Here is a 27,703-nt window from a genome sequence, read left to right on the forward strand (position 1 = left end):
GATTAAGATGATCATCTACATATTTTTTGTCTTTATATCAATTCACTCAATGCAGATTTATATCCAATCGCTCAATGCAGTATCAACCCAGAGTTGGCATTGTTCCAGGTAAAGAAAAATGTAAGTGAAGGAAAAGACCAAGTTTCTTCCCTGAGGGAACTTTTATTAAATTCTCTAGGATGGTTACACCAAGAAGGAAGCTACAAAAACTTATTCCTTTCTTTACTATTATTGTGAATTAAGGAATAAAGTGGAACCTTGAGTAACCCCAAAAAAGGGCCGGAGAGTATCAGAGAAGGAGACCCTTGGGAAGGTGAAGATGTGGGAGCCGGTACTTGTCATGTCATAAAAGGACACACGTCCGGCCTCACAGTCCACAAAAACCCCCAAAACCCAGATTTGCTCCTTCAGAGGAAGGGAAGTAGGGGGATAGGTAAAGGCTACATACTCTTTCCCTTTGCATGATCTAATGACCCAGAATCCAGACTTAGGTTGCAGACACATGAGAGCACGTTTGGATACATTTTCCAGACAGACTCCTAAATCCCACCCAGAATCTTCTCTCACAGCCACTTCAAAGTAATGTCTTCCTGAGGTGAAGCGCTCACAGCCGAGAACCCAGGGTAGGTCAAGATATCTTAGAGAATTTCCAAGGATCAACTGGCGGCCTCCATAGGTCACTTGTCTTCGATCCTCAGAGACAATTACATGAGTGTGAGCTGTGTCTGGATCCAGGGTCACAGGGACTGCAAAATAAAACAAACAGAAAACAAAAAAGACATGTTTTTTCTGTCTTTAGTTTTCAATAAACTAGCCGGTGTTCAAATACGAGCTTTGTTTCCAGCAGGGTGCATGAGTCATCCTCTATCTGTTAAATATAAAGCGGAAATCCTATTGGCACAGATGAAGGAGTGGAAGATATTTGAATGAGCTAACATAAGCACAAGGGCTGGTGAAATTCCTGGTATATGGGAAATGATCAATAATGGATAGTAAAAATAAATATCATCATCACCATCTCATCACTCAGAGAAGCCAAGAACCAGAACTACCCAAAATGATAGTGTTACTGTCCCCCCAAAGTCCTTCATCTCCCATGCAGGACAAGTAGGAATCACAGATGATTTGAGCAGAACCACCTTTCCATTTTAATAATAACCACCCACACCAAAAATAAGAAAGGAAAATAACAAAGCTAAGGACACAGGTTATTATTGAAAACCCAGAATTTTACCCAGACCTCAGGAAACCTGCTCCACTCTTTTTAAAGTATAAGTTCTTCTGTCTTGTTTCAGCTAATGAATTAGCATAAGGAAATAAACTGGACACCAATATAAATAAAAAATATATATAACTATTAATAGGATCAAGCAAAATAGAAAATATATGATAAATTTAAGTGTGACACTGAGCAGTTGAGCAGTACTGAAATGAACAGAAGTTGTAGCAACAGAGTTAAGCATGCACTGTGTTACTGGGTTAAACACTGATTACTGGACTCCGTCACTAAAGGAAATGAAGTTGCAGAAATTCTTCCTGTCCTAGGGTCTAACTTTTCCCCATCAAGATTACTCCCCACCTTTCTCCACTCTGCTGTTCCCTGCGGACACATCTCCCAGGTTCCATTTTCTCTGACTTCTACTTGCTTCAGCCAAGGAAAACCGCAGAGAAGATGATAGAGCAAAGAGATGTTGCCCCAGTGGGACGGGGGCACAATACAAATAGGTTATAAATCAATACCAAAGGCCAATTATATGTAGACATATGAATAGAAAAACATCTACATCATAATATAATCTATACACAATTGAACGATTATAACATGCTTCATATAAAAAAGTCATCCAGTGAAACAATGAATGAGAACTGTTTTAAGCCTATCAAAAGATAAGGGATATAACAGGTTTCCACAGATCAATAAAGTCAAGAACCTAATAGAAACATTCTCCAATCAGAGTAAACCCTGGGTAATCACAGAAGCCCAAAGGGTCGATGGACTTGCAAAAAGAATCTGAACCTCACTTAATGAAAACAGAGAAATAAAATTAAGTCCACAAACAGATATCAGATTAAATCTATAGGGCTGTCAAAAGTGTTCAATAGAGAGACAAGTCACACGGGGGTGTGCTATAGGGGGAGTCTCCTACTGCGGGTTGAAAACAGTCATACAATTTTAAGATCTGCATATGTTGTAATATTAAAATGTGCATCCCTGTATAGTACCGATTCCATTCAAAGTATGTCTAAGGACACCATTCAAGAAAAGAAAGAAGCATGGACCAGAAATGGTCACAGAAGTATTTTGTGCATAACAATTAAAAAAAAAAACAAGGAAATAACAAGTGACTTCAAGCCTTCAATTAAAAATATCACATTCGGGCCTCCCCGGTGGCGCAGCGGTTGAGCGCTGGGTTGCGAAGCTGCCTGCAGCCTCTGCAGCCGGTTCGATCCCCGGCTGCTCCCCGGCCACCGGAGGAGGGTCCCACATGGTGAGCAGACCTCTCCTGCCGCCCGCTGCTCCCCTCAGCAGTGTACTTCGGTCCTTCTGCCTGCTCTGCTCCCCGCTCTGGCTCTGGTGAATTCTCTCACCCTCCCACGCTTCTGACTGTACCCAGTGCATGTATAAACCAAACAAACAAACAAATAATAAATAAATAAATAAATAAGACATGCCTCTAGAAAATTAAAAAAAAAAAATCACATTCATTTATTATCATACTGCAAAGTGACAAAGAGTTCTAGAGCTGTGGGCTGAGTTCCCAGATCTCCAATGTGGGAACTTACAGCACTCATTTCACCTCCTGTGTCTCAGATTCCTCATCTATATCAAAGCTTCCACAAGGAGGACTGTGACTAAAAAAGGAGACCAAATGTGGAGTCTTCTCACCAGAAGACAAAATTCCTAAACAAATGAATCAGCCACAGAAAGCACTCACTTAGGCAAGTGGAACCTTGCAAGTGGCAGAGCTTGTTGCTTCACTGAAACAAGCTACCTGGTAATAAGCACCAAGATAGCACCTTCCAGCAATCCCAGCCTTAGGAACATGCCGCACAGAAATGAAAGCTCAGGGATACAAGGCTGTTCAACTAGAACATCACTGTAACATTGCTGTCACCCCCAGTGCTGGAGAGCCTGAGGCCCCATCAGCGGGGATAAGGTTACATAAAATTAGGATAGTCTCATAGTGGTAGTTTTGAATGTCATAGGGACATAGGAAGAGATTTCAATAAATTAGATTAAATGCTTGTACAAACAGAGAAAGATCAAGATCTTGCTGCCTTGAGAAGCAGACCTGGAAATGGGGAGGGGAAATGCAAGATTTTTCTTCATGCCTGTCCTATTCTATTTAACTGGTTACAATTTATTTGTAAAAATGATTTATAGAAAATTTAACAGTAAATTTAGTTTTTATTATTACTAACAGTGTAATTATTATATTATTAATAATGTGCATAATATATGTGTGGTAATAGATTATATAGTATTAAAATTATTAATACTTTAGTGCCTCCCCGTGGCACAGTGGTTGAGCGCTGGGTTGCGAAGCTGCCCAGTTCGATCCCTGGCTGCTCCCCAGCCACCGAAGGAGGGTCCCACATGGCATGCAGACCTCTCCTGCTGCCCGCTGCTCCCCTCAGCAGTGTACCTCGGTCTTTCTGCCTGCTCTGCTCCCTGCTCTGGCTCTGGTGAGTTCTCTCACCCTCCCATGCTTCTGACTGTACCCAGTGCTTGTATAAATAAATAAATCTTTTTTTAAAAATTATTAATATTTTATAGTATAGTAAAATTAATATAATACATAATACAGTGTATTTTATATTACTATAATTATTAATATATTATTATAGTAAAAATAGCAAAAGTCTTTAATAATGAGAGTTTTAAAGAGAAGGTGATATATTTAATTAAGAGACAAGTCCATTTCACAAACAGGTTGACTTGAACCTCATTGAAATGCCATGTATGAAAAATAAAAGAAGGCAAATCAGCTCACTGAACTCTGGAAATGACTTTCAGAAAGTTCTGATTTTTCCTTCCTTGCATCTTTATGAGTTCAAATTCTGAGATAATGTTTTTGGTGGTTGTTGCTGATATTAATTTGAGGGGACCACATAAATTCCATAATCCCTTGTCTACAACCCCTGGGCATAGGAGCAAATGTTAAAATTCAGAATATTTTTGATGTTTTAAATACATAACAGTAATACACATTACATGGTCTACCCACCCCCAACAAGGGCTCTGGCAGTCCTGTCCTCAGTGCATCAATAATCCTGCAGTAAGTGGGATAAGTAAAGGTCTCCAGTAGTCTCAATCAGTATGATGTAGGATTGGCCACTGTGGAAGTGCAGACCCAAGGTGGTGTGCATGATCCCTGCCTCCTCATTTTACAGTCTTATAACACTTCTTCCATTTAACTGTGGACATAACCTAAGATGCCTCTGATCAATTACCTCTGACCACTGGCAAAAATAATGGGATGTGACCCCTTGATTATATTTCACTATGTGATTCTATTTTAATAGCTGACTACTCTAGAGAGCCTGTCTCCTGAGCTCACTTGCAAGAAATAATTGGCCATGTTGGGAGGCCCATGGGCAAAGTGATGAGTGGTGACTTCCAGAAGCTGAGGGCGCTTCCAGAAGCTGAGAGCGCTTCCAGAAAACATCTGGTAAGAAGTCAGGGCCTAAATCCTATAACCATGAAGAAATGAATTCTGCCAACAAGTAGAAGAAGATTCCCCAACTGATCCAGCAGGCGAGCCCATAACTGGACTGTGTGATCCTACCTGAGCTGGGCCCAGGTTTCTGACACACAATACTGAGAGATACAATGTGGTTTTTGCCTTAAGCCACTAAATATTTTTGCAGCAGTAGGTGACTAAGACAGTCACCAAACAATTTCCAATTAGGTTTGATTTTGTAGACAAGTGAGTTATGGAAAATATTTAGTTCTCAAAACATTTGAATTTTGAAATTGTAGATAAGATTGGATGGTAATACAGCAAGCACTGATTAAGAGACTCCAGGGAGGAAACATCAGATTTGACAAAACATGGTTTTCCTTAAGATTCTAACATTCACTGTACTGTCTGGGTCAAGGCTCTAAAATATTTGCATCACAGAAAATATCCTCACTTACCTTCCTTGCATTGTTGTCAGAGGTGACTAAAAAGTTAACAATAAACATTATATACAAGACATGGTTGTAAATACTTTATATGTGTTAATGCTCTTTACTTTCATGATGAAATTGAAGAACTCTGAAAACTTAATATTTTCAGTGTTTAGGAATAATGAGGAAGGTGCCTGGGCTGACGCAGCTGAAGAACGGGAGAGGGGGATATGAAGGGCCTGCACAGATCCCCAGCAGGCTGTGTCCCGTGTAAGCACTGGAGCTTCCTGACCTGGGGGAGGGGACAGCTCTATGAAAAACTAAACAATCTCTCTGGCTATAAGTGTCTCCAGGGGCAGGTGGTGAGCAGGTTTACCATGATGGTATCTTTGAAGTATAACATCTAAAGAATTCTTGGCTTTCCATACCTTGGTAGCGCTTTAGTATTTTCTTCACATTCAAGTAAAGCTCAGGAACATTACACACAGTGTGGAGCTCCAGGGAGACGGCCTCTGGCAATTCCAGCTCCACAGCCTCACTCCTAGGATCAGCAGAGGACAGAGACATCATCAGTGGGATGGTCCATTCGGGTCTAAGGACCCTACCCTGCCCCTTGGTTCTCCTACAGCACTTACCCACTCAAGATGTCTTTCACACCCTACAGAGAAACAAGGACACAAGGGTAAGTGTGGGTTAATCAGTATTTCATGGGGTGTGGCACGTGGGGCTAAATTCTAGAAACATTCCTCCAAGAACAGAGTGACCCAGCCATAGACATTGCTAGAAATCAGGTAGACTGATACCTTCTGTGCTCTAAGGTAGCAGCATGTATGTATACAGTGCATCACCCTCTGAGTTGGTAACTTCCTTCCTGTGACCTGTGCCTCTAATCACAGCATACTGTGGGCTACTTAGGGGAAAGGCCAGGAGCTTCCCATACTCCCTTATAAGATTTGCATCAGTGACCTAAAATCCTTCAGAGGAGCTCATTTAGATATCCCTATTTCAGAGGGACTTAGTGGTGACCACAGGCAGCACCCCTGGGATGGGCCACATAGGTGGCGGCAGCAGGTGTCACATATGTTGGAGCTGTCATGCTACATTCTCACCTTCAGAGTGTGACCCCTAGTTCTACAGTAAAACACAGATTAACTAGAATAACTAGTACAGGCATTTATCATGGAGCTGAAAGTTCCACGAAGAGTTCTTTGGGTCACGCGACATAACAATAGATCAGGGGAAAATGTTGTCATTCATGTTGCCTGTCCCACTTTACACTCACAAGTCACCTGCAGGAATCGTTCAGGAAACAGACTGGCACTAAGGGTTAGTACACAAGGAACAGACACAAATGGCAGCAAATGATAGCCTATGATTCATATTAGACAATATGGAACCAGTTCGCCTATAAAAGCAGGAGTATATTTTTTGATTCACATACAGGAGAGGGGGAGTGTGCAGAGTTACCCTATAGACTACTGGAGGCCACTCTTCAAATATTCATTTGTCTTTAGAAGAAACGCTACTTTAAATTCCCCTATAGTAATTCCCCACTTCCCAGAGGAGATGGAAGACCTCACCATCTTCCCCTGCTTCTCTCCACTGTCCCCTTAACACTCGGGCACAGACACCTCTTCTGCGTCCTCCCAGGGCACAGCCTCACCTGCAGCAAATCCTGGGCCGATTGCTGACGTTTCTCCTCTAGTTCCCTGATGCAGCTCTTGAGTTTCTGGCTCTGCTTTTCCAGGCTGCCTTCATCATCCTGCAGACTCTTCAGAGTCTGCTCTTTTTCTATCTCAGTCTCCACAGATAACACTTCTCCTCAACACGGAGGAAGGGGTGCAAATTCTCAAAGTCAGACTGGATTGTCTTTCTCTGGAGTTCTATCTTCTCCTAGAATGAAGAAGATAGGCTCAAAAGGTGTAAACAACCAAACTTCATTTGTGGAAGAAATGAGGAAAAAATGAGGTACATCTCTAAAATGGGAAACTCTCATCCTTAAAATTGTATGGAACTCTGATACAACATGGATGAGCCTTGAAGATACATGGTCAGTGGAGTAAGTGAGAGCAAAGGACAACAATTTTATGAATGCTTTTATAAAGGTACCTCATTACTTTTGAAAACAGAAAATAGTAATGTGAGTTCCAGGTGAGAGGAGGGACAATGGAGATACTACTGTTTAGTGGGATCGAGTTTCATGTTGGAATAATGAACTAGTTCTGCAACTGGAGAGTAGAGTTGGGTGCACCCAATTATGAAGATGATGCCAATAAAGTGAACACCGAGGATGCTGAAAATGGTAAATTCATGTTTATTCTAAAGAACAGAGACACTTACAAAAAGTAAAGTTTTTTTAAGATACTGTGATTCTTTTTGCCATGAGTCATCTGAGGTGGAGGAACATGCATGTTCCTGCTGCAGACTGAGGCCCAGGAGGCAGACTCAGATGTGGGAGAGGCTGTCCCAGTTCTCTACAGTCAACTCAGTAATTTCCTTCTTCAGCAGCCAAATCACAAAATAAGGAGGCACAAGCTGCTCAATGATATCATCAAGGAACGAGGGCCTGGTCAAACGCTAATAAACACAGTTTATATTTGGAATGTACGAATATGTCTCTATCCTAGGGAATTTCGTGATGCAAAAGTTTGTGACGAACATCACCAAGGCTAGACATTAACCCAAGTAGGTGAGTCCATGATTATGAACAGAGGGAGGTCTGAGGCTGAATTTGATCATAGATTCCAGAAATATTCATCCACAAAGCTTGTGTCCACTTGATCCTCCTTATGTATAAGACTGACAGAAACCACATGATCTCTCTTGTGGGGACTCATTTTTCATTTGGGAGACACAGAGTCGCAATTTCCACTGGGGCTTCCTCAGTTCATGGGGTGCTTCAGTGATTGTGATGTGGAGAAGGGAAACTGATTTGTGTAGGAGACACATACAGGACAGCTGGACCCTGGCACTGATACGGTTTCCCTATATATTTGCAACAATGGAAGTTCTCACAACCTGAGATTCTAGAAAGGCAGAAAATATTACTCTCCTTTGAGAGCTTAAATATAATATTTACACACAAAGGACCAGAACTATGGCTTTGAAGAGACCAGAGGGAGACCTAATAACTAACCAGACTGCACGCTGAGTGCCTGTGAGGGATCACATCGGTATTTCTGTAAGGCATAGGCCTCTGGTGGGGGAGACTGGTCAGACATGGAAAGTCTTAGCAAAATACAGTGTGAAGTAAAAAAATATTTGCTCTTACAGCAGCTCTATCCTCATCATCAGTCTCAAAAATTGAGTAGTATAACGTTACCTGGACTGCCAGTCTACACAGAGCTCACAAAGGTTTATGAACTTTGAGGGGTGAATGTGCACCATGTATTGTGGTAAATGTGCCAAAGTGATGAGGGTGAATTCTTTTCACCATGAACTTATTTAAACTATGAGGAATTTCCAATTTAGTCAAGGATGGTTCTGGGTAAGAAAGGTCTAAATTCTGCTTCTCTGGACTGAAGTATCAGGAATCCCAGGGAATTACTATAGTAAGGTTGGAAAAGAAAGGAGATAAAGTATCATAGAATGTTTCTTCTTTGGGTATCATTTATTCAGTCTGGTGCAGTAAGAAGGAACCAGCATGTGCTGTGTGAAAACATCCCCTGTGCGGGGGCTCTAGGATTCACAATAGTTTGAAGTCAATAAACTCGAATTCTTACCTGCCATTTCCTTATTTGTTTCTGTGTGATCAACTTCAGACTCTGACATTGGTCGTCTTGTTCCCTCAGTTTTGTCACAGCTTTCTGGAGCTTTTCCTGATAATAATAGGGGAAAACAATTATAATCAATCTGACAAAACTTCTTCAAGCACTTGAGTCTAACTCTCCGGGATGGTTAGACTGACCTTAAGTGTTGTTCAATCCTTACACTTTCATAGAAACACTCTGAGGAAGGCCTGCGTAGTAACCCCAGGAAGCCGATAGGATTTTTACCATAATTTCTGTGCTGTCAAAACCAAGACTTAGGAAAGGGTTAAGTGACATGAACCAGGGGCCATCGCTTGTTGGTGGCTGATCTGTGATTCCAAACTCATCTGCTGACCCAGAGTCAGCTGACCCCAAACCATAGTTCTGCCAGGGAAATGCGACATGTGACCAAAATAATAATATACACTAGAAGACTTTCTTTAAATTTCTGTATATGGTGAGTTGTGTGTCCTTGCAGATTGTCTTCCCACTGGCTGGGACCCTAGTCCACACTCAAGTCAAGGGCACTCCAGACACTCTTGTTTTGCTCTTTCTTTACCCTAATGACTACAGGATCCCTAAAAGGTGGTATATCTGTCCCTGTTTTCAGATTATGTCATATGGCCCTGCACATTGTAATTTTTCAAATTACACACATGTGAAGATAAAACAGGCCAACATGTGTCATCACAGCAGAGAGTGTATAGGAATGAGAATTTCACCATCCAGTGAAAGTCGGGATGGTCAGTTAGGATCTGATTGCATGGGGACCCAACTGAACTATTTTTCATAGCAACAAGATAATGATAGTTAATTTTATGATCCCAACCTCAGGTCACAGGCTAAATAATCTCAGATCTGAGAGTTCAACAGGACGGCAAGTACTGCTGCAGGCCTCTCTCCACTCACTCACCCCGTAACCTTGTCCTGCCTCCTCCACAAGTTCTGTGCTGTGTCCTCTGTGCTGGGGGGAGCGCTCACAGCGCCAGCAGATGAGCCTCCCATCATCCTCACAGAACAGGTGGAGCTGCTCCCCATGCTCTTCACACTGCCTCTCATGCTCCAGCCCCTTGATGTCCTCAATGAGGTTTTCCAGTTGCTTTATGGGCCGGAAATTTTCCTTCTTAAATGGTGCCCGACAGAGGGACAGTGGGACCTCCTCAGCCATGCTGCTCTTTGCTGATTTTCAAGTATGGCTGTTATGCACCTGCGGCAGAAGCTGTGCCCACAGTCAATGCTCACGGGCTCTGTCATAAGCTGCAGGCAGATGGGGCACGTGGCTTCCTCCCTCATCTTCTTGGTAGCAAGGGTTGAGGCCATGGCTTTCTGAAAACTCCAATATTGTGATTAGAAGCAGACAGAACTATCCACAATGATGGCAATACACAAAATCCCGAACTATATGCTTCCACATTTAGTTCTGTCTAGAAAGGAAATGGATTGGCGTTTGGTTGCTGTTTGTGCTCACTAAAACAGAAAATAAAATTTTATAATTCAGTTTCATATCCACTAACTATGTTTAAGCGGTTTGCTCTCTGCCTGGAATGTGGCAACCTGAAACCCCGGAGACAGAGAACATCACATTTTTATAGAAGACCTTCTTGGACGTGGTGTTAAGAAGGAGAGAAACAGGCCTCCCCTGTTGGCGCAGGCGGTTGAGCGCTGCACTGTGAAGCTGTCTGCAGCCTCTGCAGTGCCGGTTCGATCCTGGCCGGCTGGCCAGGGTCCCACATGACGCAGCAGACCTCTCCTGCCTCGCCCACTGCTCCCCTCAACAGTGTCTTCAGTCTGTCTGCCTGTTCTGTTCCCTGCTCTGTCTCTGGTGAATCCTCTCACCCTCCCGTACATCTGGCCTATACCCCGGTTCTTGTATAAAATAAATAAATAAATAACTCAAAAAAAAAAAAAAAAAAAGGAGAGAAGCAACACAGGCTTGCTTCACAAAAGTTGCAACAAGAAGTGCCTCCACCAGTGGCACAGGGGTTAAAGATAGTGCTATTAAGCTACAGGCAGCCACTGCAACATGAGTTTAATTCCAGGCTGGCGAGGGAGCTCTCCTCATGGTGCAGACCTCTCCTTCCTTGCCCCCTGCTCCCCTCAGCAGTGTATTTCAGTAGATGTGCCTATTCTGCTCCCCAGTCTCTCTGGTGAATCCTCTCATCCCCCGTACCTCTGGCTTATTCCCAGTCCCTGGATGCATAAATAAATAAATCTTAAGGGCCTCCCCGGTGGCACAGTGGGTTGAGTGCAGCACTGTGAAGCTGTCTGCAACCTCTGCAGCGATGGTTCGAGTCCTGGACGGCCGGGGAGAAACCCACATGGTGTGGCAGACCCCCTCCTGCCTTGCCCGCTGCTCCCCTCAGCAGTGTCTTTGGTCCATCTGCCTATTCTGTTACCGGCTCTGTCTCTGGTGAATCCTCTCACCCTTCTGCACATCTGGCCTGTACCCCAGTTTTTGTATAAATAAATAAATCTTAAAAAAAATAAATAAATCTTTTTAAAAAAGTTGCAACAAGAGATAGAAAACTTTGTGAGAGAGAGTGACTTTCCTAGTAAACATCAAGAATACTTCGTACCTAAATAACTTCTTCATACGTGGCAGTAACACTTAGGAACTGGGGGGACTGTGAAAAACTCCCAATCACATTTGACACTATTTACCCCACACCCCCAATTCTCGCTAACCCAACTTCACCCCCAAGCAACAAAACCAGTAAACAGGCTCTGTGAAGACCCTACCAGGGTCTTCAGCAACAAAACAGGAAGAAGCAGGTATTGGGAAAGATCTGGAAGAGGAGTTGGTCCTGGGAGCAGAGTCTCTGGAGACCCACTGAGACCATTGTCTCTTCTCCAGGCCCCGACTTTTCTCCCAGGAGATTTAGGGTGACTGGACCTAGGGAGTATGTAGAACCCAGGAAGCAGTGGGTAAGGCCTGGCCCCCTGGGGCTGAGGTTCACCCCCTAGCATCACAGTGAGTATCTGATACCCAGAGACAGTAGGGGAGTGAGCAGGAGCAAGAGTCAGTCCTTCCCATGAGGTTGCTTCTGGAACCTAGTCCTGTTCTCCCTTTCCCATTCCTGGTGGGTGTTGCCAGAGAGTGTCATTGGGAAGAACTTAGAGAACTTTCCCTTGAAGTGACAATTCTCTGAATTAAGAATTGGGACTCAACTAAAGTTGATTAGATTATTTCCCTCCAAAAATGACAAAGCTCTCCAGTCATAAGGAATTGGAGAATTCTTTTAATTCATAACTTATTTCCCTCAGAGCATATTAGATTCAGCTCTCCTAAAGGATCTGTGCTCCTGGAAAGAAAGGCCTCCCCCTCCTTACACTCAGGGTGCGGGTCCTGGGCCTTCACTTACCTCTCATGAACGATCTTCTGAGATGGGACATGAAAGAGAAAGAGATGGGGAGAGAGGACTAGAGAACAAAGTCCTAACCAAAGTGCTTTTCCCACTGCTACCCCCCCCAACACACACACACACAAACACATGCACACACAGACACATTAGCTCTTCCCTGACAAACCTTGGCCTGGCGTCGTTCACCACCTGCACCACTCAGCACAGCCGCACAACTCAGGGTGGGGTCTCTCTAGCTGCCACTCCCTGCAGCTACAAAAAGGAAGTGAGCCCTGATCTAAATCAGAAATGAAACACTTACATGGGGGCAGACTTCTGGACATGGGGAGGAAACTGTGACTCTGTCCACAAGTCCTGAATGGGAGGGGGAAACAGGAGAGGGCACCCTTCATTTGCAGCAACAGCAGAAGGGGTAGATGGTCGCCCTGGACGCTTCTGTCACCCCCACAGTCTCTCAATTAGCAACCCACAGAGGTCAGTTCACAGACTCTGACTTGAGCTCTCTCTACTTTTGCCACCAGGCTTCTTGGGAATCCAAGACTCTCCTCAACTATATTATCTTTGCAATTTCCGGCCCCTATTGTTGCAAACTACTCTGGAGGGTGTGGTGGGAAAGGGGTGACTGCAGCAGGGCTCATAGTACCTCTACATTTTCCACACACCATTCTCCCACTCTTCCCTTTCTGCTCGTTTCTCATTTTCCAGAGAAAGTTAACAGAAAGTTCCAGAATCCATGTGGCAACTGGTTACCAAGTGGTTTCTCTCATTACTATAAAATACAATCGATGAGCTGGGCTGCTGGGAAAGCAGCTTAGAGCAGACTGGAGACCAGCACACTACACACGTGATCTAGATGACCCATTTTAAAGATACTAAAGCAGGAGAGGAAACAAGACTGAGAGGTAGAAGAGAGCACACAGCAGGATAGATGGAGAAAAAATTGCCTTACAGCAGACTAACCTGAGCTATTCAGGATAGGGCATGACAAAGTGCTTCTCCAAAGGAAGTATTAGCATTTTTCGCAAGTATTTGCACGTCTCTCTTTCATGACATAGATGACCGTTTCCGTAGAGCCTGCTGGGAGGTGAGCTGAGGTTGACAAAGGGCAATATTCCTTGACTGGCCCTGGACTAGCTGGTAATAACACAAGTAATCATTTATGAAACACCAGCTCTGGGCCAGTCCCTAGGCCAAATGCCCAGTGCATTAATATAACCCTCCTGATAAAAACCTAGAGTTTGAAGTGTTAATATATGAAACAAAAATTTTACTAGCAGGGCTATAGATTATATATATTAAAGATACAGGGATGGCTATATATAATAAAAATTTTACTAGATAGGCTGAAAAGCAGCCTACAAAATATCAATGAACTCAAAGACAGGTCCATGTTGATGATCAGAAAGAACAATGAAGAGAAATGGAGTTTCAGAGATATGTGGGACATCATCAAATATACCACCATATGCATAAGGGCCCTCCCTCCCAGAAGAGGGTGAAACTCTTCAACTTGCACCCAGAAACTTGGAGCAGACACATGTGGGTGGGAGACTTGGGAGCCTCTTGTCTTCGGCAGGCACGTCAGGAACAGCAGTAATTATCTTATGGGCTATGTTTTGTATTTTCTCTCTCCCAGCTCTCTGGGAACTGCCTAACCACACACGTCTGGTGTAAGACAGTAACAGTGTGTGGTAGTGAGAGCAAAGGAGAGACAGAACTTTTCCTAAACACAGGTGCCTTCTGCATGCATGTGGAGTCCTGGGGCGAGCAAGTCCAAGGGGTGACACAGCACGGGCTGAGAGAGGATCTTAACTAACGAACAATAGTTTTTTTTTATAGCTGACAAGACAAAGGAAAATGATTTTGTAAGTGGGGAAATCTGGGAAGGCAAATACATGGGAATGGAATAGTAGGCAAGAGTTAGTTTCATTCCAGTTCTCATGTAGATCCCGAGTGTGGTCTCTGGGCTGAGAAGCATCTAGATTTCTCTGGTGAGGACTTCAGTCCTTGCTGGTAGAGAGATAGCTATATACTTTAGCAGTAGACAAGAGCAGACGGCTTTTCTTTACCTCACTTCTCAGTTGCCTCAGTTCAGTGTAATTCCTCTGCCAAAGTGTTGTAATCGGGTCCATTCTGCAACCCTTTATTTCTAGTAATGAAACCGGAAGTTCCCAAGTCTGCTGCTTGGAGGAGTTTGCTGCTGAGATTCTGCTGCTTGCTGGAGCGGAGTTGCTGGATATACTGCTTGTCCACAGCAGTAGCCACAGCTACCCTGACCCCCTTCCCAAACAATAAAGATTGCTTATGCTATGATGGATGGGGTGATAAGTTTTCTCATACAAACTATATAAAACCTTACCATTCCTGCAATTCAGGGCTCAGCCTTTTGGAAGCCATCCCACTGAGACCGCCAGTGTGACAATTAAATCTCTCTCCATCTCTTTGAGTGTGGTCTGATGTCTCTGGGAAATTGTCATAACAGTAACAATACAGCCTCATTAGCATAACTAGGAGATCTTCCCTTGCTGAGGATGCAGCTGATAGGTGGTTTTTTTGGGTAGTTGCACCTGGTATGTCCACTTCATTACCCCTCTTCCTGGTAAGATGAATCAGACTTCAATATCAACAGACATTGAATTTTATATCAATTATGCATTATCATAACATTTAGTAATTTGGTGGTATTTTTGGTCATCAAAAATGCTGTTTGACATCAGGCTGAAAACACCATGGCCCTCTCGTTCATCAACTCAGGTTGGATAATTCAGGGAGACGAAGACTGTAACTGTGTAGTCAAGACCTATTTGATTATATCTAAGTCCTGCCAGTAGTAACTATTTTTTTATATTTTAGAATAGTTTAAGAAAACGGGCATTAGCAATCTGTAATGTATCAACTTCCTTTCCAATACTGAGACCCCCCCCATTAAAATTCATTTTTATTCATCATCCCATTCCAATTTGAAGCCTCTTGCTGTAACCATCGTAAACCTTCTCTCACACTTTAACAGGTTATTGCCCGAAGGACTCGCTGGTCTGGTAGCTGTCCACCTAAAGATGCCATCCAGGACGAGAGGTCAAATTCATGCTCTGGTCTCTCTTCAGATCACATAAATCTTTCACCTTTCACAGATCAGATTAACATTAACATGTCAGTAGTGAGAAGATTCCAGCTCCTTTGATGTTTCTGCTTGTTCATGCAGCTGACACACAACCTCACGGCCACATGTGACTTCACATGGTATCAAAGAAACTGGGAACACTCGGCCCCAGAGAGATTCTATGTACACAAAGAATGGTGGGGGAGATACAGAATGAGCTAATGTACGCTCAGTGCTTGGTGAATTTGTGGTATATGAAGTGATCAATGTCATAAAGAAATAGCATCATCTTCATCATCACCATCTCCATCTCTGAGAAGCCAAGGACCAGAAATACTCAGAGTGGACAGAGACACTGCCCTTCCCAAAGCCCTTGCTTTCCCAGGTAGGACAACTCAGACAAAGACTCCTGAAAATCAGATCTCTGAACCCACTCAAGAGGCATGGACAGGATGATGGATGATTCTAGTGCAAGCAGGCACAGGGTGGGTTCACTGCAGCTTTGGTAAATGGTAAAGGGAGAGTCCTGGAGCCCTCAGTGGATTTTACAGGACTTTAATGCTCTCAGGGAACCAGGTACACCGGCACACCCGGTAGGAAGGCAGGCATGGGCCGGGCAGGGAGGCTGGGGGGGCAAGCCTCCAGCATGGCAAACCTTTGCGCTTTTTCTCTGGCCTCTTTCTATGGCATTCTCAGTTTTGGTCTCTCGTGGCCTCGCCTCAGAGTGGTCCTCCTGTAGCTGCAGTCCTGGTAGTACCACCGTTCTTACAGCTCTGGTCTCCCAGCACAGATACCCACACTGGCACATGCGTACTCCCTCACCCTGCGAGCCCAACTATCCACAATGACAGGTATGTGTGCCCTATGCCCAGATCTCTCTGCCCTGGGCCTTCACAATGGGCAGTGGGAGTGGAGGAAAGGGCCTGATTTTTCCTCATTTATCCTACAATGATCATTGCTATAATCTTGCTTTTTCCCCAGTGAAGGCTGACCATCTACAGCATTTTGAGTTTGTTGGGTTTTGTTTTTAAAGATTTATTTATTTTTATACAAGAACCGGGGTACAAGCCAGATGCGCGGGAGGGGGGAGAGGATTCACCAGAGTCAGAGCAGGAAACAGAACAGGAAGACTGACGAAATACACCGCTGAGGGGAGCAGCGTGCGAGACAGGAGAGGTCTGCTACGCCATGTGGGATCATCGCCGGCTGGCTGGAATTGACCCCGCGCTGCAGAGGCTGCGAACAGCTTCATAGAGTGGCGCTCAACCTCCTGCGCCACCAGGGAGGCCCACATTTTGAGTTTTTATATCTATTCATTCAATGCAGATTTATTGAGTACTCACTGAGTGCTCAGCACTGTTCTAGGTAAAGGGAAACAGAAGTGAAAAATAGAGGCCAACTTATGGTCTTCACAGCATTTTGATTATATTCTCTATGATGATGGTTCCACAAAGGAGGCTTTATTTGTGTCTTTTCTCATCTGGAGGAGGCAGGAATAAAGAAGAATTATGATCAACCCAGAAAAAGGGTCGGAGAGTTTTAGAAAAGGAGAGAGATGGCATGCGGAAGAAAGTGTGTAAGAGAGACCCAGGTGGCATGTTGTAAAAGGACACACGTCCAGCCTCATAGTCCAGAAAAACCCCCACAATCTGGGGCTTCTCAGGCAGATGAAGGGATTTTATATTATTAGTAAGGGCAGTGCAGCCATCTGCTCTCCTCCACCTGATCACCCAGAATCCAGATGCAGGCTTCAACTTCATGTCCCTGTCTCTGGGCACATCTTCCAGGCAAACTCCTAAGTTCCACCCGGTTCCCTGTCCCACGTCCACTTCAAAGTAATGTCGTCCTGAGGTGAAGCCCTCAGAGCCCAGGACACAGGGTAAGGCAAGAAATCTCTTAGAGTTGTGACGCTTCTTCTGGGTGTCTCCATGGGTCACTTTTCTCCCATCCTCAGACAGAATTAGATTACTGTGAGCTGTCTCTGGATCCAGAGTCACACAGACTGAAAAATTAAACAAACAAAAACCAACAGGGATTATGTTTTCACACTGACAACTGTTTGACTTAAATAAAGGCAGCCTGTGCGCAAATGCAAGCTTGTTTCCTACTATCTATGTGAGTCATTCTCTGAAATTCCAATTTAATATACAGTGAGATCACAAGAATGGCGGGGAAGATATTGAATGAGCTAATGTATGCTTCAGGCCTGGTGAAATTTCTAGTATAGTCAGTGATCAGTGTGATAAAAAAAAAATTCCAGATCATCATCTCCATCTCTATCACCATCACCATCTCTTAGAAAAGCCAAGGACCAGAACTACCTGCAGAGTAACTGTCCTCCCCAAAGCCCTTCTTCTCTCAGGTAGGACAACCAGGAATCATGGAGATTATAGCAGACGAGTCCTTCCCATGTTTATTAAAAATCTCCCACACCAAGGATCAGAGAGGAAAATAGCCCGGCTAATGTCATAGCTTGTGACTGAAGTCCCAGGATTTCCCCAGGTCTCAGGACACACGCCAGTCCCATGGCTTGTAAGGGTGAGCTCTTCAGATAATGTTCCACAGGGATTAGATTAAAGAAACAATCTCAACACCAACATAACACACCTAATAACTAGAGTCAAGTAAAATAGAAGCAAATGTGATAAACTCATAACGATAACATGAAGATGCAGAGGACTGAACAATAAAAAAGTGCAACATATAAAACAATATAAAATGGAAATTTTCCAGGCAGAATTTTCAGGAAAATCGAGTCTTTACATGTATGATTTAGAAAAAGAAAGAAAGTCAAAACCACTATACTCTGTAGCAAATTGAAACTAGAAAAGGCAAGAGAAATCCAAAGAGAATTGTTTAATAAGGAAAAATAGAAATTAAGCAATAACTGAGGTTAAAAAAAAGAAAGTAACAAAGAAGGAAAAGAAAAAGTGGTCTCTCAGCTATACCTATGGCAAGAAGGACCCAAGGAGAAAGAGAAGGCAACTGAGGAAGGATGTTTAAAAATTAAAGAAATTTATGACAATCTTTATGCTACTAATAAAACTGAATACAATCCAAAAAATGAATAAATGGGCCTCCCCGGTGGTGCAGCGGTTGAGTGCTGGGTTGCGAAGATGCCCGCCCACAGCCCCTGCAGCACCGGTTTGATCCCCAGCTACCGGGTGAGGGTACCACATGGCGCGCAGACCTCTCCTGCCGCCCACTGCTCCCCTCAGCAGTGGACTTCCTCAGTCTGCCTGCTCTGCTCTCCTCTCTGACTCTGGTGAATTCTCTCACCCTCCCATGCTTCTGTCTGTACCCAGTGCATGTATAAATAAATAAATAAATCTTTAAAAAAATCAATAACTTTATATAAAAATATTTCTCAGGGGTCTCCGTGGTGGCGCAAGGGGTTAAGATGCAACCTATGAAGCTGTCTGCAACTTCTGCAGCATGAGTTCAATCCCCCAGCTAGCCAGGGAGCAACCTACATGGCGCAGCAGACCTCTCCTGACTTACCCACTGCTCCCCTCAGCAGTGTACTTCAGTCAATATGTCTGTTCTGTTCCCTACTCTGTCTCTGGTGAATGCCCCCACTGCCCCACCACCAGCACCACTGGCCTGTACCCCAGATCTTATATGCATAAATAAATAAATCTTTAAAAAAAAATTTCTCATCCACGAGAAAGAAAGCATGAGTAAGCCATGAGAGAAATGATCACTGGTTTACACACAGAGATAATAAACAGGGATATGTATCAACCAAAATTTCCACTATTAATAACTTTCATCTGGGCCACCAACACGCCTTCCAGACTGACGAAGACCCCAAACTTCGGGCCACAAGAGCCAAGGCCAAGGCTGCACCTGAAAGCACTGGAAGCTCCCAGGAGGCATGGTAATGCTGGTGGATTTATCATACCAGGATCAACTTTGACAAATAGCATCAAGGTTACTTTGCGAAAGCTGGCTGAGGCACTTTGAGAGGCATCGGAGCTTCTGCTCCTCGGTCAACTTTGATAAACTGTGGCCCTTGGTCACTGAGCACTCAGACTCACATAAATGCTGCCCAAAACGGGACCTGAAGTGGCCCCCATCACTGAGATGGTACAATGGGGCTACGACAAAGTTCTGGGGAAGGGAAAGTGCCCAAGGCAGCCTGCCATCCTGAAAGCGAGATGATGCAGGAGAGGAGCTGAGGAGCAGATTAAGGGTGTCGGGGAGGGTGAGGGGGTTGTGTCCTGATAGCTGGAAGCCACATGGAGGATCATTAAATGCTACAAGTGCCAAAAAAAAATTTACTATTCAAGATACTGAAAATACCCACAGTGCTTCACAGAGTCCACTGAGCAACCTTTCCATTTAGTGTGGCTCAGAGGCAGGAGCCCCGTGGTGACACACCAGAAGTGGTCCTAGACCTCCAAAATACAAGCAATAATGTAAACCAATTTTGCCTCAGAGATATTAAAAAAGCAAGGGCAAAACACATCTCCCAAAGAAAAGAGAATTACATGACCCCCTTACCTAAGGACAGAAATACAAAATTCCTAAACAAAATCGTGTAAAAATAATACATTTTATGTATCTCGATATATATATTTTATATATGCATATATGTATAACATACATAATTTACCACACATGGTAACAATTTTTTTGTAACACATATAGATAAACAGTGAATCTGATATAAACATACCATATAGGTTACAATCAAAACATCTAGAGAGGGCCTACCCGGTGGCGCAGTAGGTTGTGCGCAGTGCTGTGAAGCTGTCCACAGCCTCTACACTGTGGGTTTGATTTCCGGCCAGCCAGGGAGAAACCCACATGGTGTGGTAGACCTCTCCGGTCTTGCCCGCTGCTTCCCTCAGCGGCGTCTTCCGTTCGTCTGCCTGTTCTGCTCCCCACTCTCTCTGGTGAATTCTCTCACCCTCCCGCACCTCTGATCTGTACCCCAGTTCTTGTAAAAATAAATATCTTTGAAAAAAAATACATATCAAGGCATATCTAATAATATTAAACGTGTTATATTTTATACATGTATGTGGTTTCTCTCCATGAATCTGATAGAGTGCATACACATTATCTAATCTGATAAAACATCTAGCCAGATATATAATATAAACATAAAATACATATATTAATACATAAAATATATTTTATGAGAATCCCTAAAGTATAACAAGAGTATATACATGCAAAATCTGTATGTATTATATGGAGTACACCTAATATATGAGGAATACATATAAAGCAGCTATATCGTGCATATTTATATAGTGTGCATATTTATTTATTTACTTATTTTTTAAAGATTTATTTATGTATGCATACAAGAGCTGGGGTATCACCAGAGGTGCGGGGGCGGGGGGCAGGGGGGGAGGGGCGGTGAGAGGATTCATCAGAGACACAGTGGGGAGCAGAACAGGCAGACTGACTGAAATACACTGCTGAGGGGAGCAGCGGGGAGACAGGAGAGGTCTGCTGTGCCATGTGGGTTGCTCCCCGGCTGGGGATTGAACTTATGCTGCAGTGGCTGCGGACACCTTCATAGGTTGCATCTTAACCCCTTGTGCCACCAGGGAGGCCCTATAGTGTGCATATTTATATAGTACACATAATAAAAAAAAAAAAACTAACCCTTGAAAGCTGACTACAGAAGTAAGCACCAGACGGGGAGGGAGAGGGCAGAGGAAACAAAGAGGAAAGGAAGCACAATGAACCACTGTGGTGGGCGATGGTGATGGTGCGGTGGGTGCACTGTGGGGATACCTGATGAGGGGACCTAAATATTACTTCCATTAACTATAAATAAACTTAAAAACATAAATAAGAGATTATAATACATACACATAAATTTTAAATAAACATGTAAATTTAATATAGAATTAAAAAAGAAAATGTCATCAGAGTCAAGGTCCTAGAACTAGTTGCATCTCAGTCCATCACACTCGTCTATCTTTCTTGCATTGTTCTGACTTTCCTGACATAGTATCAATGCACTTTATGTCCCAGACATTGTCCTAATCTAACACGGGTGGATGCATTTCCTTTCATGACAACCAGTAAATGGAAAATTGTTAGTATTTTCAGTTCTCTGATGAGGCACACAAGGAGGTGACCTGCTGGGCTGACACAGCTAAGAAACGGGAGAGCAGGAAACTGAGGAGGGCAGAGATCCCCAGTTAGCTGTGGGTCTGTGCAAGCACGGAGCACCGTAAGCGGAGAGTGTTGGGCTTCAGAGAAACAGCTACATGTCTGGCCCACAGACGGGTGGAGAAGGTGGTTAACACTAAAGTTAACTTTCACCCCCAGCACTGAATAATCCTTGACTTTCCATACCTTGGTAGATCTTTAACATGTCCCTCACATCGAAGTAGAGCTCAGAAACATTGCAGACAGTACAAGGTTCCAAAGACACGGCCTCTGGGACTTGCAGCTTCATAGCTGAACTCCTAGAATCAGCAGAGCACAGAGACTTCAGTGGACCTTCCATTGAATTCTCCGTGCCCCACCCCTGCCCCCATACTCATACAGCACGTACCTGTTCAGGGTGTCTTTCACGCCCTACAGACAAACAGGGATAAAAGGTGAGTTTAGAAATATCCACATTAAATGGGGCTTGGCATGTGGGTGTTCTCTATACACTCCATCCAAAGCAGAGTGAGCCCCACCTTGCTACTGAGGGATTCCCAGGTCAGATGAGTGCCATCCTGTCCCCTAGATCTAGAGCACGGCAGCCAAGCGGATCTACACGAGCCTTCTTGCTATGGACTGTGATCAAAGCAGCATGTGGGCTGCTTGAGGAGGGCTGGGAGATCCTCTGCTCCCTCTTCAAGACTTGCTTTCAGGGACTTAACTGCCTTCAGATGAGTTTACATCAGCGATCACTTATCACACAGGCCTTTCCTTAGTGAAGAATCCATGCAGAGCTGATGAGAATGGGAAACTGGGGTGACAAAGCCAGGTGTCAACCTTACAGTGTGGCCTCCAGTTCTTCAGTGGCAACTAAAATAAACAGCTCCAGCAATTAATGGTATTGGGGTGGATCCCTCATGCAGCTAGAGGAACGTACAATTAGAGCTCCCCGGGCAGGTGATTCACATGAAACCAGGAAAGACATTGTCATTCATCCTGGGGGCTCCGGTATGTTATCCGGTCATGTGGACAAGTCTTTAAGCAGACAAATACTCAGGCTCCTGTGCACATGGGACAGAGGCAACAGGAGGTAAAGGATAGCCCGTGGCTCCATCTGCCCAAGGGACACACCACATATATCGAGGCTGGCTGTGTTTTCTAAGATTCATATTAAAAACACCCTCTAGATGGGAAGGCCAACCTGCAGATACTGATATATATTTAAGAGAAACACCATGTTAAAGTATGACTCAGTGATGTCATGCTTTACAGTGAAACAGGGATTTGTCCCAAATTCCCTCACCACACTCCCTTAATGCCTCAGGACAGACAACTCTTCTCTACCCTTCCAGTGAGCAGCCTCACCTTCAGCAAATTCAGGGTTGATTCCTGATGTTTCTTCTGTAGTTCCAGGATGTGACTCTTCAGTTCACTGCTCTGCCTTTCCACACTGGCTTCACTGTCCTGCAGTTTTTTGAGAGTCTGCCATTTTTCCATTTCCAGTTCCTCCAAAAAATCCAACTCTTCTCCATGGAGCAAGTCGAGGAGACTCTGAAAGTCAGAAAGGATTTTTTCTCTCTGAAGATCCATCTTCTCCTAGAGAGAAAAAGCACACACAGAAGGCATACATAAACCAAAAGTCATTTATGGATGAAATGAGAAACAAAATGAGGTACAGATAGACAATGGAAAAGTGTTTAATATTATAAAATGTATGAAATTCTGTTATGGGTAAATCTTGAAGACACTACAGTAAGTGAAGTCACAGAGAAATGGCAACAATTTTATGACTGTACTTATAGAGGTACTCAGTCAATTTTAAAATCAAAGTAGAAGGCTGGAGACTAGGTGGCAGGAGGGACAGCAGGGACACTGTTGAGTGAGGTAGAGTTTCAGATTGGCTGGATGAACTAGCTCTGCAGATGGAGAGGCAAGATGGGGGCTCCACAGTGTGAAGATAATGCCTTGAACACATAGGATGCTGAAAATGGTAAATTTCTAGATACAGTTTGAAAGACACATACAGACTTGTAAACCTATAGTTTGCTGTGCAACTGTAACTTTTTTTTTTTCTGGTGGGACATCTGAGGAGAGTGTGCCAGTTCCTGCTGCAAAGCCACACCCAGGACTCAGGCACTCAGATGTGGCAGATGCTGTCCCAATTCTCTGTAGTCAACTGACTAATTATTTTCTTCTTCCATCAAGAATTACGAGACCTAGGTTCAAAATGCTATATAACTTCATTCTGGAACTACTGCCAAGACGAAACACTTACATGAACCTGTTTTTATTTGGATGTAAGAAGGTTTAACTGTTTCTAATGGAATGCTGGGAAGTAAAAGTTTGTGATGATTGTAACAAAGACTAGATACTAAGACAACCAGACTGGTAGGTGACTGACCCCAATGTACTCAGACAGGTATAGATGAGAGGTACCTGAACTATTCATCCACCAAGCCTATGCCCACTTGATCTTCCTTATATGTAAGACTGACAGAAACCAATAATCTCTCTTGTGGGACTCACTTTTCTTTTGGGAGACACAGAGTTACAATTTCCACTGGGGCTTCCTCAGTTCATGGGGTGCTTCAGTGACTGTGATGTTGTGGAGAGGGGAGACTGATTGTGTAGGAGACACATACAGGACAGCCGGATTCTGGCATTGACCTGGTTTCCCTATACACTTGCAACAATGGGAGTTCTCACAACATGAGATTCCAGAAATGAATCAGGAAATATGACTCTCCTTTGAGAGCTCAACTTTAGCATCCACACACAAAGGACCAGGACAATGGCTTGAAGAGACCCCTGAGGGAGGTGGAAATGATGAAGCGCTCTGCAGGCTGAGTGCCTGGGAGGGATCACATCAGTATTTCTGGAAGGCATAGGCCTCTGATGTAGGAGACTGGTCAGACATAGAAAAATCTTAGAGAAACGCAGTCTACAGTCAAAATAAAATTGTTCTTATAGCAGCTCTGCCTCATATCAGTCTCATAAAGCTGCGTAGTATAATGTCACCTGGACTGCCCGGTTTTCAGTGCTCACAATGGATGGGTCTTAAATCTGGAAGGATGAGTGTGGACCCTATACTGTGGTAAATGTGCCAAAGTGCTACAGTTGAGGTGTCCAAACAATTAAGTGATTTAAAACTTGAGGTATTTTAACTCTGAGATATTTACAATTTGATCTGCAGTCTAGGATGGTTCTGTGTAAGAAAGATCAACATTCTGCCTCTGCAAATGGAAATATGGGAATCCTAGCTGACTGCTATTGATGGCTAAAAAGAGGGAGATAAGTTCAGTCAGACACTAGGGGAATAAAAACAAAGTATATTTCTCTCTGGGTGTCATCTATTTGTTCTGGTCTAGTAGAATAAACCTTCAACTGTTTTGCCGAGCTGTTCCCTCTGGCTATGCTCTAGGGTGGAAAACAGCTTCAGAAAAATAACTTTAAATTCTTACCTCCCATTTAAGTATTTGTCTGCTTATGGTCACCTTTAAGCTATTACATTCATCTTCCTGCTGCCTCAGTTTTGCCACAGCATCCTGGGTCTTTCCCTGATAAAAGTTGGGTGAAGAAAGTGCAGTCAATTGGACAAATTCTTAAGGAGAATAAGTGGTTCCTGCTGTCCAAGATCATTAGAATAACATGAAATATTGTTGATTCCTTATCCTTTCAGAAGAAGAGCCCCATGGACTGGCTGTGCAGTAACAATATGATCCCCTTATACCCAGAACAGATGGTAGGATTTTTGCCACCATTTCTGTGCTGCAGAATCAGAGGCTTGGGAAGAGATTAAGGAATCTGGCCTAGTGCTTTATCTGGTAGGTACTGAGCTCAGAAGCCAGGCTCATCTGCTCCCTCACAGGTGAGCTCTATCTGTCTCTACAGCCTCAACCAGAAGATGATGCATATAGAACAAGGTAGTAACCATCCAAAGGACTTTCTCAAAATTTCTATATATGGTACATAGTATGTGTCCATCAGGACTCCCTCAGGAAGCTTCCCAGATACCAGTCACAATAGTAGGGAACGAACTACTGTAGGCATTCTCCTTTAGCTGATTTGTTTACTCAACCAGAATGTAGGCTAAATTACAAGTAGTGGGTCTCTGACCATATTTTCAGGTTCCATGACATGGCCTTGCACATTGTAGTTTCTCAAATTGTGCACACACGTGAAGATACAACAAGCCGCTGTGGGTCTGAACAACTGTATTCTACAGCAGGGGGGTCATAACAACAAGCGTGAATAGGGACAAGACTCTGAAAGTCAGAGGGCAGGTAGGATTTGATTTGGTGTGGACCCAGGATGAACTATTTTTCAGAGGAATGAGATGAAAAATAGGTGTGTTTCCTGATCACAAGCTCAGGATTCAGCCTAAAAACTCTTAGATCTGAGAGTTCAGCCCGAGAGTGGGTACTGCTGCTGCAGGAATCCCGGCGCTCACTCACCTTGTACTCCGGATATGCTTCACTGCCAAGAACATGGTTGTGTCCTTTGTGCTTTAGGGACCGCTCACAGCACCAGCAGATGAGCTGCCCAGTGTCCTCACAGAACAGGTGGAGTTGCTCCCCATGTTCATTACACAGCTTGTCACGCTCCATTTTCTTGACAGTTTCAATGAGGTTTTCCAGCTGTTTCATGGGCCGGAGATCCTTCGTCTCAAATGTTTCCCAACACAGGGGACAGTTGAACTCCTCCAGGTCTGAGTCCCACTGTTGTTGCTTCTTAATAATGTCCTCTATGCACTTGCGGCAGAAGCTGTGCTCACATTCGATGCTCACAGGCTTCGTCATCAGCTGCCGGCAGAGGGAGCACGTGGCTTCCTCCTTCATCTTTTTGATAGTGGTAACTAAGGCCATGGCTGCTCTTCAAAAGCTCTAATTTGGTTTGGAAGCAGAGATGAAGCTGTCAGAATTTTCCAGTGATGGAACTACACAGAAACTCGGTCATTCGGCCTCTGAAGGCCTTGAAATCTGTCTGGAGAAGAAATGGTTTGGATTTGGAAGAGGCAAACCCTATTGCTGGCTTGGAGAAACGGTGATCCCTATCACAACTGGCTACTAAAATTTAATTTATATAAATGAGAAGATTTAAATTTTCTAATTCTACTTCCCACTAGCTGTGTTTCAATTGCTTCCTATCTGCCTGTGGACTGGCTACATGGCACCCGGAGAGAGAGCATTCTATCACTGTAGAAGTGAAGAGAGATAGAAGCAAGGGAAGCTTCCCCACAAAAATTGCAGGCAGAGAGAGAACTAAGTCAGGGAGAATGAATCTCTTTCCCCATCTATTGAACATCAAGAATGATAATTAGGGCCTCCCTGGTTGTGCAAGGGGTTAAGACACAACCTATGAAGCTTGCACCAGCCTCTGAAGCACCAGTTGGCTCCCCAGCCAGGGAGCTACCCACATGCCCCAGCAGACCTCTCCTGACTTGGCCGCTGCTCACCTCAGCAGTGTATTTCAGTCAGTCCACCTGTTCTGTTCCCCACTCTGTCTCTGGTCAATTCTCACACCCCACCCCCGCCCCCACAGACATACCTCTGGCTTATATGCCAGTTCTTGTATGCATAAATAAATAAATCTTTAAAATAAATGAATGATAATTACTGCCCAAATCACTTCCTTGTAAGTAGTAAAACCTCTCAGGAACTGGGTGATCTATAAAGGATTCAAATGAGACAAACACACTTGACTCTACTTCCCCCGACCTCCCTCCCCTAATTGTCCCAACACCAACTCCCACACTTAAAACATAAAGGCAATAATTTAATAATGATTCAGTGGGAAATAGCAATAGGATCAAAACAAACCAAGGAAACCAGAACAGTGTCCCTTCTGTCATTCCTAGGTGACCTGAGAGAAAGAATCCGAAAGTGCTAGAAAGTAAGAGTTGGTACTGGGAGCAGAGCCGAGGACACCTGGGAAATAGCAGTCTTAGGAACTGTCTAGCAGGGGATGTCCTTGGTGGGAGAACCCAGGGAGTTTGCAGGATCCAGATGTGGGGAAGGAGGGGGACATGTGGGACACTGGGTACGAGACACCCCTAGTATCTAATAATGAGGATCTGAGAGCCAGACAGGGAGGAATGACAGGAACAAAGAGGCCGACCCCTTCCCCACAGCTAGGTGCTCAGAAAACCTAGTTCTGCCCCTCTTCCCACAGGGAGGCTGTGGGGAGAGAATGGAATCAGGGGAAATGTTAGTGACCCTTCCTTTGAAGTGACAGTGTTCAGAATGAAAAACTG

General features: G+C 44.0%; 2 protein-coding genes across 2 annotated transcripts; both read right to left on the reverse strand.

Moving 5' to 3' along the window:
• Positions 1-228: 228 nt before the first annotated feature.
• Positions 229-10,033, reverse strand: LOC311188390 (E3 ubiquitin-protein ligase TRIM38-like; the record flags this gene model as incomplete). Its single annotated transcript, XM_084259490.1, has 5 exons — positions 229-746; positions 5,545-5,657; positions 5,752-5,774; positions 6,780-6,937; positions 9,775-10,033. The coding sequence occupies 5 exons, from the start codon at positions 10,031-10,033 to the stop codon at positions 229-231; spliced, it is 1,071 nt and encodes a 356-aa protein (XP_084115616.1).
• A 6,754-nt stretch (positions 10,034-16,787) lies between these two features.
• LOC311188391 (E3 ubiquitin-protein ligase TRIM38-like) lies at positions 16,788-26,315 on the reverse strand (the record flags this gene model as incomplete). The annotated part of the gene is made up of 5 exons (XM_084259491.1): positions 16,788-17,329; positions 21,655-21,767; positions 21,857-21,879; positions 22,816-23,046; positions 25,905-26,315. The coding sequence occupies 5 exons, from the start codon at positions 26,313-26,315 to the stop codon at positions 16,788-16,790; spliced, it is 1,320 nt and encodes a 439-aa protein (XP_084115617.1).
• Between the last annotated feature and the right edge of the window lie 1,388 nt (positions 26,316-27,703).

Source organism: Talpa europaea (genome assembly GCF_964194135.1).
Source record: "Talpa europaea genome assembly, chromosome: 2".
Taxonomy (NCBI): Eukaryota; Metazoa; Chordata; class Mammalia; order Eulipotyphla; family Talpidae; genus Talpa; species Talpa europaea.